This window comes from Nyctereutes procyonoides, unplaced genomic scaffold, assembly GCF_905146905.1.
Source record: "Nyctereutes procyonoides isolate TBG_1078 unplaced genomic scaffold, NYPRO_anot_genome, whole genome shotgun sequence".
Classification (NCBI taxonomy): domain Eukaryota; kingdom Metazoa; phylum Chordata; class Mammalia; order Carnivora; family Canidae; genus Nyctereutes; species Nyctereutes procyonoides.
This window is the reverse complement of record NW_026575140.1, coordinates 32,970,755-32,990,563: the sequence shown is the minus strand read 5'-3', so window position 1 is coordinate 32,990,563 and position 19,809 is coordinate 32,970,755. Positions and strand designations below refer to the sequence as shown.

The following is a 19,809-nucleotide window of genomic DNA, read 5'->3' as shown; positions in this document are numbered from 1 at the left end:
TGGAAGCTGCCAGGCCCCAACATGAAGGCTCGGCAGCACTTGACCACAGTCAGAGGGTCAGAGCAGGTGCCAGGCAGCCCTCAAGGGCTGGGAGTCAGACCCCAGCTCTCAATAGGAAGGACAGCAATCTCACGTTGCCAAGCAGCATGTGTACTAGGAAGGGGAAGTTGTTGTGACATCTTCAGAGATAATATACCACAGGAAGTGAGAGATGAGTGGTGTAATGAAATGCAAATAATTCAGAGCACTGAGGTTTACAGAAGACATATTTTATGATAGAGAACAGCTATTTCAACATAAACACAGATGTGTACATTTATGTGACTGTAAATATTTTCTGGTAAAGTAACTTACCCGAGGCACCTGGGGGACTCAGTCTGTGCATCTGACTCTGAATTTCAGATCAGGTCAGGATCCAGGGTCATGAGTTCAAGCCCCAGTCAGGCTCTGTGCTGGATGTGGACACTACTTTAAAAAAAAAAAAAAAAGCTCAATAAAGATAACTCACCTGACCTTAAAACCAGACCAGGACATTTAGTAAAGTTTATGCAAGTTTTGCATCATCAGTAAATAACCTAATCTTTCTAGAAGCTGTAACTTTCTATCATCTTATACCTGTTTTATTTTTTTAAGACTTTATTTATTTGACAGAGAGAGAGAGAGAGAGAGCGCGTGCACAAGCATGGGGAGGCAGAGGGAGATGGAAAAGCAGACCCCCCACTGAGCAGGGAGCCCTACACAGGACTCAATCCCAGGACCCCGGGAACATGACTCGAGCTGAAGGCAGATGCTTCACCAACTGAGCCACCCAGGTGTCCCCACATAGTTGTTTTATTTTTTTTTATTTTTTTTTTTATTTTATGATAGTCACACAGAGAGGGAGAGAGAGAGAAAGAGGCAGAGACATAGGCAGAAGGAGAAGCAGGCTCCATGCACCGGGAGCCCGACGTGGGACTCCATCCGGGGTCTCCAGAATCGCGCCCTGGGCCAAAGGCAGGCGCCAAACCGCTGCGCCACCCAGGGATCCCCTCATAGTTGTTTTAAATCAGAATCATAAAACGAGTCTAATTTGTCCAAGGATTCACCTTGATTAAAAATATTACCTGAGGAACACCTGGGTAGCTCAGCAGGTAAGCTTCTGCCTTCAGCCCAGCACATGATCCTGGAGTCCTGGGATCGAGTCCTACATCAGGTTCCCTGCATAGAGCCTGCTTCCCCCTCTGCCTGTGTCTCTGCCTCTATCGCTTTCTCTCATGAATAAATAAATAAAATCTTAAAAAAATATATTACCTGAACTTTTTCTGATAGAAGCTGTCAGACTCTACATTTTTCAGCCTGACATTTAAGCGACACTGAATTAATGTTTATCTGAAGTCCCCTTGGCATTACTTGCTCTCTGCATGAATTTACATCTTTGCTTCTTATCCAACAATCAACCATTATCCCTGCTTTTTTCTTTCTTTTTGAGCTGTGGATTCTGCAAGAAAATGACCTTTCTTAAAGGGTGAACATTCCTAAGGCATTAGAAGCTAAATTTTTTTTTCCTTTGGAACTGTCATGTTCTCTATTTTAAATCTATACAAGCATGTATTAGCCTATTTAAGCCCATCAGAATGGGCATTCCATCAAACTTCAGAGACTTTATAATCTCATACATCATTTTTGGTTTTCAGTAAGATAGAAAATTATACTAATATACTCATAAAAATCTTCTCAGTCTTCCAATCAAAGAATGTAATCAATTTCAGGAGGGCTACATGCCTCATGACCTCTCGATCAGTCCTCCAGTTGCCCAGTGGATTTCACTTTATGCTTCAGCCCAGTGTGGTTTATATTCTGACGCTTTTTCACTTGGCCAGTGAAAGCCTTCCATGCTGGATCCTGAGCCCTCTGACACACCCACATAAGCCTTCAACAATGCTCATGCCATCTGGTATGAAAAGATGCCCCAGTTCTATATGCTTCTTGCCAGACCCAGTGTTAGAGTCACCAGATTAAGTACCACACAGGACACACATATAATGAAAACTATGTGTTCCTTATCCGAAATTCCAGTTGAATGAGGGGTTGTGTGCTTTAATTCCTCAAGTTGACAGCTGCACCTGGAAGCAGCTACATCTCCAAAGCGTCCTGGCTCCCACTACAAGTGGACAGAAAGGGTGCTTTGAGAGTATTTCTGGATGTCTTGGACATTTCTTGCAGAGCTCTGTAGACCACACATAAATATAAGTTCTACCAGAGGAAACCCACTAACACGGAAAACAGAGACCAAAGTCAACAAACAGAAAAATCATCTCAGAAGCAGAAACTAGACAGGGGTGATGGGGGCACTGTGCTTGAGAATACAGGTATCATTAATATCCTTACAGAAGAGATGACATCACATCTGTGAAACATAAACAGAGTGAGCACCATTAAAAATATCTCCCCAAAATACCCAAAACACAAAGCCTCTTAGAAATTAAAAATTATGTAACTGAAATTTTTAAAATTTCATTAAATAGATTAAAATGTTGAAAATGCCAATGAGATAGGAAATGGGAAAGGAGAGAGGGTGGGCACGTGACAGCACAGCAGCTCAGGAGGATTTCCCAGGACTTTCTAGATTGCATCAGGCTTTTCCAAGTGGAAACAGATCTGTAGTGAACTACATCACTGTGAACACTGCAGAACAAGGAAAACGAGAAGCTTCAAGAAAACAAGTTGGTGGCTTACTTCTTTCCCTCTCTCTCTCAAATAAATAAATAAAACCTTTTAAAAAAAGAAATAGAAAGAATGTATCTGAGATTATTACTCTTAGGAGAGGTAAATGTAAGTGTTGCTTTTTAAATCTTTCAGTTCTGGGACACCTGGGTGGCTCAGTGGGTTGAGCATCTGCCCTCCGCTTTGGTCATGATCCCAAGGTCCGGGAATCAAGTCCTGAGACAGGCTACCTGTGAGGAGCCTGCTTCTCCCTCTGCCTGTGTCTCTGCCTCTCTCTCTATGTGTGTCTCTCATGAATAGAAAAATAAAATATATTTTTTAAAAACCTTGCAGTTCTGTGTGTGTGTGTAAGCACCAGGTAGTGATAGCAATTTTTTAAAAAAGATTTATTTGACAGAGAAAGAGAGAGCACAAGCAGGGGGAAGGACAGAGGAGACGGAGAAGCAGACTTCCCAATGAGCAGGGAGCACAATGTGGGGCTTGATCCCAGGACCGTGGGGTCACGACCTGAGGCTGAAGGCAGATGTTAATCGACTGAGCCATCCAGGTGCCCCAAAATATATTCGAGTTTTTGTCAAAAACAATGTAAAAGCCACCAACTTAAAGATAGAACAATAAATGCCAAAAGAATCATCTAAGATGGCTAAAACTGACCCTGGGAAAGGTGGTGTGCTATTTTTCATAGCACTATCGAACTACTGACCTAGTTCAGCATTCACAGGCAAAACTTCTATTAAAATAATTTTCTTAAATTAAGTTTCAGAGTCAGACTTGTAGCTGAATCATGGACAGGTTCTGAGCTGTGTGACTGTAGGTGAGGTAACCTCTGCTGTTGGGCCCCCACGGATAAAACTAGCTGATCACAGATTTACTGTTACTAGGAAATGAAGCAGCTCCTGTAAAGAACCTAGTACAGCACCTGGGACTTCAGGGAACCCACTCACACACGTCAATTAGTCCTTGTTGTATGATCTAGCTCCCATGAGCATTTTCCAGAAAAACATACTCCATTGGGGTACCTGGGGAGCTGTCAGTTGAGTGTCTGATTCTTAGTTTCAGCTCAGGTTGTAATCTCAGGGTCGTGGGATCAAGCTCTGTGCTTAGCAGGGAGTCTGCTTGAGATTCTCCCTCTGTCCTTCCCACCCCCACCTGTGCATGCTCTCTCTCAAATAAATAAACCTTTCAAAAAAATGGAAAAAGACAAACATACTCCATGAAAACAAGGAAGAACATGGTGACCAGGACCCAGCAGGTGGGGCCCAGGGCAGCCCAGACAGCGGACACCAGGAGGCTACTCCATGTGAACAATAATCATTTCAGAAATTTGACCAAAACTGTGACTTTTAAAATTCTGTCAGCAAATTTAGGGCTGAATTTTTTTTTAATTTTTTAAAATTTTTATTTATTTATGATAGTCACACAGAGAGAGAGAGAGAGAGAGAGAGAGAGAGGCAGAGACACAGGCAGAGGGAGAAGCAGGCAGAGAGAGAGAGGCAGAGACACAGGCAGAGGGAGAAGCAGGCTCCATGCACCGGGAGCCCGACGTGGGACTCGATCCCGGGTCTCCAGGATTGCGCCCTGGGCCAAAGGCAGGCGCTAAACCGCTGCGCCACCCAGGGATCCCCTTAGGGCTGAATTTTGATAAATAGAAAAACAAGGAAACAAACAGTTGTATGAAAAGGAAAGTGTGATCTTGCTGAGCCCAGAGGCCATGCAAGTGCTGTCAGGCTGTGGCATCCCCACCGGGAGGGAGTCCACTGAAGAAGCCATGGTTGCCAGCTTGGTCAGACTCCAGTGGGCAAGAAGGAAACTGTTTTGTTATCAGCTTTGTAGAACAACTTCACATGGAGCTACAATCTTACTTGGCTGGGAAGTTAAAAAATAACTGTAAATACAAAGTACTGAAACCAACAAGGCCAATCAAAGTGAACACACTCCTTTTGGAGGAGGGGAGGGGCCCAGAGCCCCCGGGTCTGGGTGCAGAGGGAAGGCCATGTTGGAGCCCAGCCCTGCATACCTGACCCACCTCAGCTGGGACAGATGGTAGGCAGGACAGCCCTGTCCATGAGAGGGTCTTGGTGGCCTTAGGGGCCCCGTCCACCCACACAGCAGACCCTGGAGGTCGGCCAGCTCTGCTCAGCAGGACTCTGAGCTGGATCAATCTCCTCCTGGACTGCAGATTGTCCACACCAAGGTGAGGCCAGCACAGGGGGCAAGGATGTGGGGCAGAGTGCCAGGTCACAAAGCACTCACCGTGCATCCAGTTGTGGCAGAAACCTGTGCTCCCAAATTTACTGGGACAAGTACACTCTACAATTTATACTTTATGAGATGCATGTGCTATTAATACCACCTGACGTAGCTCAACTCTGGTTTTGACCATGTTCTCTAGGAGGTGGCACAAGCATGTACCCAGCCTGAGGCCTTCCCTCCCCTTTGCCTCAGGAGCCCTGACAGCTCTGCTGTTGTCCCAACTCCCTGCCCCCTGGGTCATCAGGGAGTGTTCAGAGCTTCCCTCCCCTGTATATCCGGGAGTGGTCCTCAGCAGATACACAGGCCACCCCACCTCCTACAGAGAACCCCAGGCCCCCAGACGCTGTCCAGACACCCCACTCACCCTCCCTGGACCCTAGTTCTAGCCCTAGCACTCAGCTGTCATGCGACTCAATGTCCTGGATCGGATTCCTCATCCAAATGGCCCTAGAAGACTGAGGTCGGCAGTGGACAGAATTTGATGGGAGCATGGGCTGGACTCTGGGTGCCCTGACAGGTGGTGGGGGCTGTCCCCACTGGTCCCCATCCTGAGGCTAACTCCAGACCCAGCTCTGGACTCCTCAGCCCCATCCCAGGAGTCACAGATCAAGAGCCCTTCAAGGGCTTTCCCCAGAACTTAGCCCTAGAGAGGACTGATCCCAACAACATTCCAGTGACCCTTCTCACAGAGCTCAGCTGGCCAGGCCCGCGGAGCAGGCTTCTTTCTCCATCTCCGTTCCATTTGGAGGCTGTGTCACTCTCACCAGCCTGCATACTCCTTGGACAACAGGGAGTGCAGCTGTTCCCAGCTCATCTGTCATAGGCAGGCCACAACCAGCCCCTCTCAGGACCCAGCATCCAGCCTCAGCATCCTACCCTGAGGCCTGAGCCTGTCTGGCTCCTTCCATGGCCCACCGTGTGGCCAGGAACACACAGGCCAGAAGACACTGGCTGCATGGAGCAGCCAAGTGACAAGGCATGGGGGCTGAGCTCAGAGATGCCTCTACTTTGGGGCCAAGAGGCAGAGCCCCCAGCAGATGCCCAAGAACACCCCCAATACCTCTGGCCCTGGCTGGGGCCTCCTCTGGCCAGAAACCAAGACCTAGGCAATGCCAAGAGCGGCACTCTGCCACACCCCTCCTGCCTCTGCCCTTTCACTGTGGGGGGTGCCTGGGGCCAGCAGGGAGAAGGGGCTGTACATCCCACAGCCTGGGGCGGGGCAGGGTGGAGGCCCCATACAGAAGAGGGAAGAGGTGGTTTCTTACAGCCTGGGAGGAACTGCAGAGATAAAAACAGAAACACCAAAATTGCCTCCTGAGGTCGTGGTTGGGGCCCAAATACATCCAAGCCACAGGCAGGACAAGCTCTGCACACAGGCAGCCCAGGCAGCAGCAGGGAGACAAGGATGTGGGGTTTGGGCTAGTTCAGGACCTGACCCCACAGGATCAGTGACATCTGGAACAGCGGTCTCAACCGTAGTACCACTGACGTCTGGGGCAACCTATTCTCAGGTGTCAGCTGCCCTGTGCGTTGTAGGGCATTTATAGCAGCGTTCCTAGCCTCTGTCCACTGTTGTCAGTGGGACCCCCCCCAACGGAGACAACCAAGGTCTCCACATGTGGCCAGACGCCCAACCCCTCAGCTGGCACTCACCCCAGTGGAAGCAGCTGGTGCCAGCTGCCAGCTCCCAGGAGTGTGGACCTGTGGCTTCCTGCACAGACCAGCCCATCACACCCCTGGAATCACAGCCCAGCCAAGCTGCTCACAGAGCTTTGTCTCCAGATAGCAGATCAACTTAGCATCCACTGCTCCTCTCACCCACCAGGGAAGAGTGAAGGGAGCCACGAAGCAGCCAATGCAACATGGCTGGGAGATATGGGAGCAGCCACCCAGCAGCTGCCGCCACCACTGGCAGGCAGAGGCCAGGCTGAGATGCCAGGCGGAGCAGAGGCCAGACCTGGTACTAACAGGACACAGTCCCCTCCACCTCAAGAGGCCTCACCACTGCACCATGGCACCTTTGCCCTCGCGCCCCCATATGAGGAAACCCAAAACCCAGGAAGGATGCCTGTGACCCTAGCTGGGGGCCTAACAGAGCCCTTGGGCCCTCTCAGGTGACTGGGCTGGCAGGGTGCTCTGGCTGTCCTGGTTCCCAGCCCCCACCACAGGGGCTGCTGGGAGCCCAACTGCTGGCCCTCAGCAGCTGCATGCGGAAGCCGGCCTGCACCTTCCATGGTATCAGGTCTCCTCCAGATCATAGCCAGCTTCACACTCCTCACTCTCCATCATACACAGCCCCTCTGTGTGCTATGTCCCCTGACAGAAAGGGACCCAGTGCAGCCCAGTGAGTAGAAGCCTGCATACCCAGCTGGCTAGCTGCCATGCATAGGGTAGGGGCCTGCCTGGCTCACTGACACGTGGGGTGAGCAACATAGTCTGTGCCATTCCAGAGAAACTGCTGGGTAGCCCACGTGGCAGGCCTCCCCAAGCCCTACCTAACTGGCAGAGAACTCAACCCTGTTCCCAGACATGTTTCTGTGACAAGACAGAAAATCCCCACAGCCTGGGGAGAAGTGGTGTTGCCCTTATGGGTGGAGGAGATTCAGGGAAGGTACCAGCATCAAGTCTCTATGGGATGACTCAGACCTATCCTTTAACTCTGCCATCAGGAAGCAGGGCAGAGGCTGGAGAACAGCCTCTACCATGTTCATGGCTCTGACCAAGCTCCCCTGCTTGCAGCCCACCTTCACCAAGCCTGGATGTGGAGATCCACTGGTCCACACGGATGCTCCAGGGCTCCTCCAATTCCACAAACAGCATTCATTTCTCAGCCACCCCCAACCCTGAACCTGCCAGAGGACATCCTCCCAGCCATCCTTTCCTATCAGCCCCCAGCCAGGGTCCCATGAGGGGGCAAAGGCCAAGGAACCCAAAGGAGACCAGTGGTCCCCAGTCCTCGCTGAGCAGGACATCTCAGGAAGCCATTTGAGGTCTGGATCTGTGGAGCACAGCTGCCCCCCTCCCTGTTCCCTCTCATAGTCTGGCCCCCTAGGCCCCCAGCACTGTCCCCTGGTGCTTCTGCCATCAGAGGCTTAAGAGTCTGACTCCCCCTGTAGAAGACAGTACATGAGAGTGGGCCTGGGCCTCTGTCTACAGCCATTCTGACATCATATTAGTAAATGAGGAGCCTGTCACTCCTGTGGGCTCAGCTCCAGAATAAGAGTCTTCTCAGGGAAGGGATCCCTATCTACATCCTGGGGCTCTTGTGTCTCCTAGGAAACTGGAGGTTGGCACCAGCATCATCCCAAGACAGGTGACGCTTAGGCAGCAGGGAATACAGGACAGTCAGGGACAGAGAAGTTCCAGAACATTTATTACAGTGGGTTGCCAGCAGTAAATAGATCAGGGGAGAGGAGCACTAGATTCATTTGCCCTTCAGGTAGATCTTGGGGGTCTGCCAACCTGCAGGGGCTTCCTTCAGGCCTGCCTTCAGCCAGATACGCCTCAGGTCTCTCTCGAACTTGATCTGCGGGCACAGGAAGGGACAATGGACTGGTCGGTCTGTAGCACAGTCACACATTTCCATCCTAGGTTGAAAGGCTCGCGCTTACCTGCTTCCGTCTTAGGCGTCCTTCTCGGACCTTCCGCTGCAGGAACCGGGTCCTCTTGACCAGCTTACGGTACTTGTGATGGTTCATCTTTCGCCGGCGAATCTTCAGCACATTTTTGCACTGCATCTGGGGAGCATCCCAGACCTCCTCCATCCCCTGCTCAGCCCCCTGGCCCACCTGGCTAGGCGGACACTCATAGAGTTGGGATGGAGCCAGGGTCCCTGGGGCCCTGGCCTCTAGTCTGGGTAGGAGGTAGTGGGCGCTCAGCCAGCTCTCCAGGGGGCTGATGGACATCTTCCTAGGGACCAGCATCTCCTCAAGCTCCAGCTGGAACCTCTTCCCAGGGATGGAGGCAACTCCACTTGGGCGGGCTGGCTGTGTGCTATAGCAGGGCCTGCAGGCTCGCCTGCCCAGCAGCCCTGAGGCCGGCCAGGGCCGACTGCAACCTGCAGAACAGGGAAAGGCACACTTACCACCCAAGCAGCGATGCTAGGGCTGAGCCCAGCCACCGTGGCTGGGGAGCAGCGCTGTCCACACGGACGGGGATGCCCCGCACCTTGTTCCCTGCAGGAACTCACGCTGCCGTTCTCAAGCCCAGGCCTTCCCTTTTTGCTACTTGGTTGTTGGCTGGCCCGCCTCCAGTGCGACGCACGGGCAGGTTGAAGGCGGGGGAAGGAGGGGCAGGGACTCCTCGCTCCACATTCCTAAAGCAGGGTGCCTCTACACCCCGGGGTCCCTTACCTGCCCGAGGAACAGCCCTCAGCAGCGGGGTCAGGCGCACCAGGAGCATGGTCCGTGGTTGTGGGGACCCCAGGCGCTCCAGGGGCTGCAATATAGGCAATGTAGGTGAGCGGGGGGTTACGCGGGGCGGCCGGGTTCCTGCCCGTCACCCCCATCACCCTGTCCCGCCGCGGCTCTGACTGCACCTGGAGCCTCCGCAGCCGACCCCCACGAGCCTCGGCGCCCGCCCAGGGACCCGCCGTGGGCGCACGGCCGTCAGGGCTTGCAGGCCACGAGGCGGCGTTCCCCGTCCTAGCCCGGCCTCACTCGAGCGGCCCCGCAGCCGCGGTCTCCCGCAGACCCTACCCACACCTAGCCCGGGGACCTGACACCACTCCGGCGCCGACTTCAGGCACTTCCGGTCCTTCCCCAAACCGGCCCCCGGCCTCGCGTGCGACCCCCTCCTCCCAGCGCCCCCTGGCGCCCTCACGGCGTCAAACTCCGCGGCGGTGCAGGTCCAGCCGGGCCCAGATAGCGGCGGTTTCCGGCCAGAGGGGCGGCCCGCCCCGCCCACAGCCTCAGCCTCTCCCTTATGGCGGCGAGGAAACTACATTTCCCATAAGACCAAGGGGTGCCCTGTGCGCCTGTGCAGTAAAGCCTCGCGTCACGACCGACCAATCCGAGGCGGGCGGACGTGGCGTCGGCCCAGCGACGGAAAGAGTTTTCGGGGAGCCGGCAGCGGCTGGTGAGCGAACGGCCTAGATCCCTTATCCAGGGTCAAGAGGAGCCCCGCGGGAGGCGCCGGGGGTGCATGGAGAACACGGCGCTTTTGAAGGCCGAGAGCTCCTCTCCGGTGCTCTCCTGTGCCAGCGGGAGGACACCCAAAGACCGCAGGCAGCCCGGGTGTTGCTTTCCCAGCGTGTACCCCGCCGGCGGCCTCGCTAAGGTCGGCGTGGACGGTGGACCTCCGCCCCCGGGACTTGACTGCGGGCGCCCCGACCTCCCTCCCTCCCGGCATTTTACCGGCGGGTCACCAGAACGAGTGAGCCCCCTGGACCCACCTCCCTCGCCTTTCCTGGGGCCCACGCCCCAGCTGCCCTCCCAGCCGCCACCTACCCGACCCACACTTGCTGTCCTTCAGGACCAAGAGGATTGCAGGACCATTTTGTCCTTCCCCGACCCTCCCCCTCCGTGAGGGCCCAGAAAGTGGCGTTTGTCAGGCAGCAGACATGGCTCAAGCTCATCACGAGCCTCGGTGGAAAAGCAGTCCAGCACTCAATGAGACGAGAGCCGGGACTACAGGCCGTGCACAGGAACGAGCAAGCAGAACAAACCACACATTTCTGAACCTTCCGAATGTCCTGAGTAGAGAGAATGGTGTTTATTTAATCACGTAAAATGCATATATAGGAAACCTCTATTTGGGAGCTGGTGGCCTGCACACAGCATCGCACAGATAAAAATATACGACTTTCAACACAGATCTAAATACCTTCACATTTTAAAAATCAGAATTCTCTACACAAGTTTTAAGCTGACAGAATTCAAGTTCTGAGTTTTCATATATAGCTTTAACTTGTATTAAACACATGTTTATTTACAGGGCGGATAGAGAATAAGGGGCTATTAAGGCCATTTTCTCATCGTGAAACACTGCAAAATATGTACAGAAGTACAACCTAATATAGGCAAAGGTTCTAAAAGTCATTTTCTTGGTTTAACGTAATTGAGTATTGGTATGGGAGTAAAGACACAGCCTGTCATTAGCACCAAGCCACACCACTAGGATGTACGTGTCCGCTTCCACATCCAGCTGCCACAGGGCTGGCTGCTGAGGTGGGCCCTGTGCTGGCACCGGTGTGTACCGTGCCCAGGCCGGCCTAAAGGGCACCTCGCCGGCCTCTTGATTCCATCTCCAAAATCATCACGAGGTCCAGAGTTAACAGCCATTTCCAAAAAGAGTCACACACCACAAGGCAGTCATGCCCTGCCTGGTGTGTACACCAAGGATCAGAGGGCAGTGCTCTGGGAGCCCAGCACCTCACCTCCGATGCCTGCTGTGACCAGGGTGATCCCGCTCGTAGCGATGACCTGTTCGCTCATAAGACCGAGAACGCTCCCTTCGCTGATCTCTATAGTAATGACTTTTTTTCTTATATTTCCCAGAATTATCTGCCCGCTCCCGTGAGTGGCTTCGAGAGCGAGAGGAGCTCCGGCTCCGGGATTTGTGTGGTTTCTGGGTGGGGTACTTGCAGTCCTTAGACTTCCGGTAGCTCCTCACCTTGGAGCCCTTGTACGGAGCACCTCTGTGTGCCTGTCTCGGCGGGGAGTCACTCCTGCTCCGTGAGCGGCTCTGAGACTTGGACCCGCCAGACGTGGAGCCACTGTCACTTTTTCTGTGAGGAAGGACAAGCACCACCAAGTAGGTGACCATTCACCCCAACCACCTCAGGCAGCCACATCACCAGCCACCCTGAGGAAAACACCCCCTTGCCAGACAGCCCCGCCCCACAACCAGGGTTGCTCTGGGCAGCAAGCACATACCTCCTCTTAGGAGAAGCAGATCGTGATGGGGACCTTGAGTAGCTCTGCTCACGACTGCCGCTCCGACTTCGACTCCCTCGCCCCTTTGGCAAGCTGAGAACACAGTGGGAGCAGTTACAGGCTTGAAGTCTCTGTAGCCCACCCTGAAGGCCTGCCTGGGATGCATGGGTACTCACCCATTTACTGGGCTGTCAGCCTTGATCTTCTTCACGCCATCCGTTTTTCTCTTGGCGTTTCTCACAGAGAGCGGGGAAGCTTTGTTTCCTTTCCCTTCTTTGGGGGATTCTGCTAGACCAAATACAGAAAGTTTAAAACCTGACCATCAGGAACCTGTTGTGATAGAAAACATATTAGCACAGCAAGACACCACCACTAATATGGGATGTAAGGAGACTCCCTGGTCCTGGCCTGGGACTCAGAACCTAACCATGCACCCAAAAGACACAGACACAGATAAGCCACCTGTCTCCCTCACTTTCTCTCAGGGACTGGGGACATGCTACAACCCAACAAAATAATCTACTACCCCAGATTTATAAAATTTTCATCAGAAAATAAGCTAATTAGGTGGGCTGGATTAAAAAAAGGATTTTGGAAAGCCTGTCCATGTCCCTTGCTAATGAAAATATAAAAATAAGGTATGCCTGGCTGGCTCAGTTGGGGTGCATGCAATTCTTGATCTCAGGCTTTTAAGTTCAAGCTTGACACTGGGTGTAAAGATTACTTAAAAGTAAAATCCTGGGGCACCTGCCTAGGTGGCTCAGTCAGTTAAGCATCTGCCTTCAAACTGGTCATGATCCTAGGGTCCTGGGATCAATCCCCACGTCAGGCTCCCTGCTCACTGGGCAGCCTGCCTCTCCCTCTCCCACCCCTCACGGCACATGCTCTCATACTCTCAAATCAATTAAGTCTTGAAAATAAACTATAAAAATGAAAACTTTAGGAGCGCCCCCTCACTTCACAGATCAACAAATGTCTGCTGGGGACCGTGGTTCCTGCCGAGTGCTCAGGCTAGCAAACACACAATTCCAAGAGAAATCTGGAGGAAAGGAGGGCCCCACATCCTTACACTCATGCTCACCGAGCTTGGGGGCAGGTGAGAACCCTGAAGCATTGTCCAGAGCCTGGGTGCCAGCAGGCAGCAGGCCTCTAGCTTGTGCCTTGGCCTCTTCAATGGCATGCCTTCTCTTTTCTACTTCACTTTCAAGGTGTGTCAGATCAACCTGTGGGAGTCAAAATCCAAAAAGATTCAGAACCAGGTACTTCTAGGTAACACAAATGCATATGTTACATGAAAAAACATAGAACCTTTTTCCGAGTATAAAGCTGAAGGATTTTTAAGCAGATTTCTTGAATTTCTTCTTCAGTTGCTCCAAACAAAAGAAACCAATGGGGACGATTGGGCAAAGGGATCTGTAAACACAAATATCATCACTTTAATACTTTTTTTCATGGCCACGAAGATTCTTCGGGCAATAAAAAACAAGCCTTTCTGGTCACCCAGAAACAGGCTTCTTATTGGCATTAATGCACATAATCTGAAGAACCCTACATAGAAGTTTACTGAAGGCTGGGGAAAGAATCAGACCAGGATCCCCTGTGGTGGCACAACACTGACCTCCAGTGTCCGGGCGGCAAGATAAATGCAAGCACAGGCAATGCTCTCAGGCTGGAACCTCACGAACACATCTGTGCGTAGGCTGTCATTCATGTAATTCCTGAAAACCAAATGCAGGAAAGACTGCAACGCCCCGGGCACCCCCAGGATACCCGTGCGTGTCATCTAGATAAGATCACTACTCTATGCGGTCTACTCCTAGGCTTAGAGCTACACAGTCCTGTGAGGCTCAGGATTCCTGGAGAGACATTCTAACTGCTTTTTGCGAATACAGGACAGGAAAACAGGGAATTTACTGGAAAAAAAATCTAAAAAGCTGGCTGAATGTCAGACAACACATGTTGCTATGAAAGAGAACCGACTTTAACTTTACTTTTCCCTCAACTTCTGGCTGTTCTCGTGCAAAGCACAATGCCTCAGAGAGAAAATGTCTACTGTAGTGGTTGAAATGTACTTGATGAAAATCTAAATGCTCAAAATCCATAGTGCAGAGAAACATGCAAACTCAAATGAATGGGCTGAGCAGGCAGCCTGCGAGGGCTCTTCTGGGACAAGCCGTCCTCTTGCATCTCTTTTCCTTGAAGAGGCGCTCAGGGCTTGGCCCTTCTCCTTCCATGAGTCCACTTGGAAAGGGAAAACACCCTCGGGCACATGGGGACATCATGCAGAGGAAGGCTCAATGCCCAAAGGGAAGTCCTCTTCTCAGGTTTATCAAAGAACGGTTTCCAAATTGTCCCATTTCAATAACGAGTCTTAAAATGAACATTCATAAAATCAGACAAAAGCAATAAAACACTACAAGTTTCATCATAATCAATACATTTAAAACATTACTTTAGAAGATATAAAAATACAAAACATTTGCATGTTTAAAAAGCTTAAGGATTTTAAAATTGGCTATGTTTTCAACATTTTCCTTTAAATATATGTCTAAGATTTAACAGACCAAAATCAGATCTCATATTAATTTCATCATTATTGCAAAAACAACACATTAATTCCATGAGAAAACAGTCAAACAGATCATACATTTGTTGCTCCTAACATACCCCACTATGGCAACCCTTACAGTCAGGCCACACCCACAGGGTAGCCAAGTCGGCTGTGTGATTTGATAAACCCCCACCCCAACCCTGGTAACTTTGCCCTAAACCCTGGAGAAGGTGATACACAAACCCATTCAGACTTCTCAGTGATATATTCAACATATGCCAGCTAGGGGCACCTGGCTCTGGAAGTTCTTGCTCCAGGCATCAAGAGATAATCAAGGAAAAAAACCTACATAATGGCACCAAGGCCGTAGGTCTCAGAGCATTGCAAGTGAACAGTTCAAAACACTTCATAAACATAAGCATCAGTAACTTTTGGTTCTAATATTCAATACTCAAATAGTAATAACATTAATCTATTAACTTTTAAATCCTAAAAACAAAACAAATGAATTCCTTGAGATGTATATTTAAACTTATTGCTTATCTAAGTTACAATATAGAAAGTGTCCATGAAATAATTTAAAGATGCACACCTTTTACTAGAATGTATCAACACTTAGCTGCTGAAAAGAGCAACTTTAGGACTTCCAGGAATAATGCCATAATCCCACACTGAAGTCTGAATTCCCATCAGCCAATTCTTACAGCTTTCCATAGAAATTTTTTTTAAGAGAAAGGTACTGCATCTTTATTGCACAGGTACAGCAGTTTTAAAGGGACAAATTTCAAGTCAAGACAGTTAACTCTAATCAATACAATTACCAAAGCACGACAGAGGATTAACAAGAAGCACAACCGTCAGAGAACCACAGCAGCAGTCGGCCAGCACTATACTATCGTGCGCATACCACCATCTAGAGCCAGCCTTCGGTGGAGAGCCTGCACTGGATTGGCTGAGGACGGCCGCTGTCCCTGCACCAAAGCGCTTGGACAGTAGAGGAGAAGTCTTAGTCACTTACCCTCAGAGGCTACCCTTTGATTGAAAGAGTACAGAAAAGAAAAGTCAAAATAGGTTCTCTATTAGATATGGCATAGCACCAGACAATTCAGGCAGCAAAAATATGACCCTTACAGACTTAACTCCGTGGGAAAAAATTCACAAAGTACCCAGCACTGACTATTACTTTAGGCTTCATTTCTAACATATGCATTGTTAATATTGGTCCCCAGAAAAACTTTATCCTAACCCTCTTTCTCCCACAGGATTGTAATAAGAAGCAGTTAGAAGCAACTTCAAAGAAGATAATAAAGTCACTACATCGACGTTGGCACCTGTGGGAAAGATCCCGATATGCCAAGTCAACAGTCCCCAAAGGGAAGCCCAGTGAATGCTCTCCTGGAAGGTCGGGGGAGGGTACGGGCCACCTTACCGTTATACTAGTGGCTGATACTTTGGGAGGCTGGTTAGAATTTACACTGCAGGAACACTGGGCACTCAGACAACTCAAGCCCACAACCAAGTCATGGGACTGACTACCCAACTGCCCAAGTGTCTCAAATCAACATATTCCTGCACTGCCCTTGCTGGTCTCATAAAACAAGCAAGGAAGGTCAACTCACCATGAGGTCTGGACCAGGTGCTGGTTACGCTCACACTCTAACACCTGAAGGTACATAACGATTATCTGGAAGATACAGGTCAGGTAGTTATTACCAAAAACTTCGAGAACCCAAAATTCAGATCTTGAGAGCGTCCATGCAGTAAATATGAGCCTCATGCTAGATCCCAGAGGTGACTCCTGGTCATATGCCTGGTGCACAGCTCAGCTGGAGGGGAGTTTTTGCTGACAGGCCCCACTACCTGCTTTCCAAACCAGGCACCACAAAAGCATGTGAGGACCAGGCTGCACTCACAGCAAAGGCAGCCGCACTTTTCATGGCCGTCACAAGGCAGATACTCATTCTCATCTTCGACATAGTTTCCATCAGTGAGATTAGCTTGTCTTAAACATCTTTGTACCCTAGTCACCACCTTACACAAAACATGGTGTAAAAATACTTCAGCAAATTTTTAAAAAGCTCTAAAATCTATGGTAACTTATCAAGAATTTGATTTGATGTCAGAAAGTCAAACAAGCAAGAGAGAAAATAATATGAAGAAATTCACCAATAAAAAACAAATAAAAGATGCAAATTGCAATCTTTTCTTTAAAAAAAAATTTATGTGTGTCACATTAAAAGTTCCCATGGTACTATATAGGAGCCATCCTCAACTGTCATGTGCTGCAAAGCTGCTTTAGTTAATTTAGAAATAAGGGTTCAGAATCCTTCTAATTCCCCCACTAAAGAAAACAGCAACTTTAGAAAATTAGTTGTTGAGAAAGAAAAAAAGAAACTGACAGATCTCATTTTTACAAATTCATCACTATTTTTGAAAGCTCAAACTCAAAAGATTCCGTTTCCAAAGCTCTTGAAAACATACTAGTAAAATTAACAGGTAGTATAAAGGCAATTAACAAGTAAAAAATTTTCAGACTTTAGATATAAACTGGAAAACCAAGTCAGGAACACATTTAATCCTCTTCAGAATTTTCAATCTTGGTGAGAACGGAGCAGTCAGGTGGGCTCACGTGGCAGCTGGGCCACATACCCACCTTGTGAGGGTGCTTCACGTGGACACAGAAACCCAGCTCTTTGAGAACTCGTCTTTCTGCTTTTATAATCTGATTCTTTAAATTAACATAATCTTGATCCAACAGTAGAGGCACAGGTTTCCTACACAGACAAAGCACATGTCTACATAAGGGTCAAATAAAACAATGTCTTTCGAATCCCAATTACCTCCAAATGGCGAAAATCCACTGTAAATATAATCTAGCTGTAGCTAGTTCACTTTGTTTCCTTTAACCAGAGAATCTTCCTCAAACCCCAGAGCTAACTTGATTATCCATTCTTAATACTTTTCCTTACAAGCAACAAACACAGAGCATAAGATTTCACCATCTCATCATACAAGTACTAATCTCACTTTACCTGACTCAAGACACAACTGTATCTGTTATAAGTGAATGGAAAACCACAGTACCAACAATGTAGGATATTTAAACAGCCTAAGACTCTATTTTCCAAAAGGCTTCCATAAGCTTGAGGAGTATAAAGTTTGGGTTGTCTAGAGAGTGGTTCTCAACCAGGAGCAATTTGCTATCTCTGGGCCAAGTCTGGAGACAGTTTTGGCTGTCACAACTGAGAGAAGAACCGTTAACATCCAGTTCAGAGACCGGGGTACTGCTAACCATCCTATAATGCACAAAACAGTCCTCACAATGAAGAATCATACAGCCCAAAATGTCAATGGTGTGGAAGTTGTGAATCCAGCTCTAGAACATTCGGAGACAGGCATGAGCAAACAGGGAGACCAATGTTCATAAAACCGTACCCACGGTGCCCTGCCCTTTTTACTGGGGTTCCTTCACTCATCCAACGGCATCTGCGGGGTACCTCCTGGGCAGCAGGCCTCTCCTGTACACAAGTTTAACAGCTCAAACCCTTAGTTTTGTTTCAGAAACGTTAGTGAAACAACCACAGAACAAGGCGACCGATATTTACAACAGCTCTGACAAAGACTCACTTTTTCTCTCTCAGATGCCGAAGGCGATGAAACACGTTGATGACATCCCGAATCCGTCTCGGGGCCTCCTCTATCTTGGAGGCCAGGTGAACACAAGCCATTGACACGTGCTGAAATGCAAGCATGTCAACACATAGATGTGTCCCTTCCCATCATACAGGCCTCCGACGACTCAAGGAGAGCGGCGGGCGCAAAGCAGGGCCTCGCATAAAGGGCCGCTGCGGCGAGAGCACTCTGAGCGCAGGCACTCAAGGAGAGCACGCCACCACGCACCACCACGCCGCTGCCCCTCCCCGACACGACAGAGCCATTACCTCCATGGAATGCTTCACAAAAGACTTGGTGTAGAAGAACCGCTGGAACAGCACCTGCCCGGTAGCCATGGCCACCTGGAAAGAAACGTTCCGTCCCTTGTAAAAGCTTCGCGGTGAAGCCTCTCGCTCCGTGCGACGAACGGGGACGCTGGCGCGCACGCTGGCAGGCCACCGGGGCCCCGCGGCCCCGCCGCCCACCCAACCTCCCGAGAACGGCGTCGGCCGCCCGCCGCCAACAAAGGGTCCGGCCGCCTCCACAGCGCCGGCGCGGCGGTTACCTCGGCCCGTGGCTCGTGGCCGCGCCCTCACCTGCGGCAGGCGGAGCAGGATGCCGGCCGCCTGGATGAGCTCGCAGCCCACCACGCGGAGGTCGGTCTCCGTGTCGGTGTCAAGGCCGCTAGACATGGACGGCGTAAAGCGAAGCTTGTCGTCGGGCAGGAGGCAGTTCTCCAAGGTGATGAGCACCCCGGAATACAGCCGGTCCCCGATCAGCATCCCCTGCGCCCCGGGACCTGCGCTCCCCGAGCCCGGGGTGCAGGCCGCTGCCGCGGGGGCCGCCGGCCCCGGAGCCCCAGCCGCGACCGTCGCCGCCGCCGCCGCCGCCATTTTGTACCGCCGACTCCCTTTCGGGCTTCTTCCCGGCAGGGCGGCTCCTCGCGACGCTCCACGGCCACGGCCGCCCCGCCCCTCTGCGCGTCATTGGCTCGACCTGCGGGCCGCCCGGCGCTACCTCGCCGCGATTGGCTGCGCGACCTACCCGTCAGCGTTCCGACGGACGTCGATGCCGTAGTCCAGGGCGGGCGGGGGCGGGCTCGTCACCCAGGGTGCCCCGCGGCGCCCGTGTAAGACCCGGGTCACGGCCCGACCCGGAAGCGCTACTGCCGGTGCCCGCCGCAGGTTCCCTGAAGCTCGGGCCTACCCGGGAGGAGTCGTACCCTTTGCACGGAGAGCCGGCAGCTGGGGGAGCTCTCACCGCACAGCTCCGGCCTGCCCTGAGGTGGGGCGGGGGGTCGGTCCCCGCGACCGGGCCCGAAACCGCTCCAGGTCAGTGAGGGCACGTGCGGGCGCGTGGCAGCTTTGTTTCCGCGGGGATCGCAGGCCTTGGAGGCCCCCTGGGGTGGCTGAGAGCGAGGAATAGTTGGCGTGCGGGTAAGTTGTCCCCAGCCCATGCCCGCAGCAACGAGATGCGGTTTATCTGCGTCCACCCGGGCAGCTGGCGGGGTCATCCTACCTGGTCCTCCCTGAGCTCACAGGGACAAGGGAGGAATAACTAAACGTCGAGTTCGAGGTTTCTGCGAAGCCTGGGTTAAGGCACGAGTGGCTCCGGACGGGCAGGAAGGGAGCTCGGACGTCCTCCCTCAGTGGGGAGCCGCTCTTGATGTCTCATCGCTTCTACCGGCCAGTCCCGTACCAGGGCAGCAGCTGCGGGATTCGTTCTCTTGCTGCACAGCTAGCCCATACTTTCATCATGACTAGTGCAAGAACT

The 19,809-nt window shown here is 51.2% G+C and overlaps 2 protein-coding genes across 8 annotated transcripts; both read right to left on the bottom strand.

The window, feature by feature from the left end:
- Positions 1 to 8,312: 8,312 nt before the first annotated feature.
- Positions 8,313 to 9,796, bottom strand: AURKAIP1 (aurora kinase A interacting protein 1). Of its 5 annotated transcripts, none has more exons than XM_055305790.1 (4): positions 9,778 to 9,796; positions 9,309 to 9,393; positions 8,568 to 9,013; positions 8,313 to 8,482 (listed from the first exon to the last, which is right to left on the bottom strand). In XM_055305790.1, the coding sequence occupies exons 2-4, from the start codon at positions 9,355 to 9,357 to the stop codon at positions 8,381 to 8,383; spliced, it is 597 nt and encodes a 198-aa protein (XP_055161765.1). In that variant the 5' UTR covers positions 9,358 to 9,393; positions 9,778 to 9,796; the 3' UTR covers positions 8,313 to 8,380. The 5 variants fall into 5 exon arrangements, with proteins under 5 accessions (XP_055161765.1, XP_055161762.1, XP_055161763.1 ...); XM_055305787.1 differs by having other exon boundaries at positions 9,658 to 9,785; XM_055305788.1 differs by having other exon boundaries at positions 9,673 to 9,781.
- Positions 9,797 to 10,646: 850 nt separating this feature from the next.
- On the bottom strand, positions 10,647 to 19,005 carry CCNL2 (cyclin L2). 3 transcript variants are annotated; one of them, XM_055305781.1, is made up of 11 exons: positions 18,633 to 18,993; positions 18,324 to 18,398; positions 18,010 to 18,119; positions 17,036 to 17,156; positions 16,002 to 16,066; positions 13,450 to 13,549; positions 13,140 to 13,244; positions 12,913 to 13,054; positions 12,008 to 12,119; positions 11,832 to 11,924; positions 10,647 to 11,683 (listed from the first exon to the last, which is right to left on the bottom strand). In XM_055305781.1, the coding sequence occupies exons 1-11, from the start codon at positions 18,927 to 18,929 to the stop codon at positions 11,329 to 11,331; spliced, it is 1,575 nt and encodes a 524-aa protein (XP_055161756.1). In that variant the 5' UTR covers positions 18,930 to 18,993; the 3' UTR covers positions 10,647 to 11,328. The 3 variants fall into 3 exon arrangements, with proteins under 3 accessions (XP_055161756.1, XP_055161757.1, XP_055161758.1); XM_055305782.1 differs by having other exon boundaries at positions 12,008 to 12,116; positions 18,633 to 18,985; XM_055305783.1 differs by lacking the exons at positions 10,647 to 11,683; positions 11,832 to 11,924; positions 12,008 to 12,119; ... (1 more) ...; positions 13,140 to 13,244; positions 13,450 to 13,549 and adding an exon at positions 14,888 to 15,414 and having other exon boundaries at positions 18,633 to 19,005.
- Positions 19,006 to 19,809: the final 804 nt, after the last annotated feature.

Bases quoted from the DNA above. Each gene is read 5' to 3' on its own strand.
- AURKAIP1 (XM_055305790.1), bottom strand. From the start codon at position 9,357: ATGCTCCTGGTGCGCCTGACCCCGCTGCTGAGGGCTGTTCCTCGGGCA. The intron at 9,014-9,308 runs GTAAGGGACCCC...CCTGTTCTGCAG, and splicing joins GAGGGCTGTTCCTCGGGCAG to GTTGCAGTCGGCCCTGGCCG. The intron at 8,483-8,567 runs GTAAGCGCGAGC...CTGTGCCCGCAG, and splicing joins GACGCCTAAGACGGAAGCAG to ATCAAGTTCGAGAGAGACCT.
- CCNL2 (XM_055305781.1), bottom strand. From the start codon at position 18,929: ATGGCGGCGGCGGCGGCGGCGACGGTCGCGGCTGGGGCTCCGGGGCCG. The intron at 17,157-18,009 runs GTGAGTCTTTGT...TTGTCTGTGTAG, and splicing joins CGGCATCTGAGAGAGAAAAA to GAAACCTGTGCCTCTACTGT. The intron at 13,550-16,001 runs GTGAGTTGACCT...TTTGGTTTTCAG, and splicing joins CACCTGGTCCAGACCTCATG to GAATTACATGAATGACAGCC.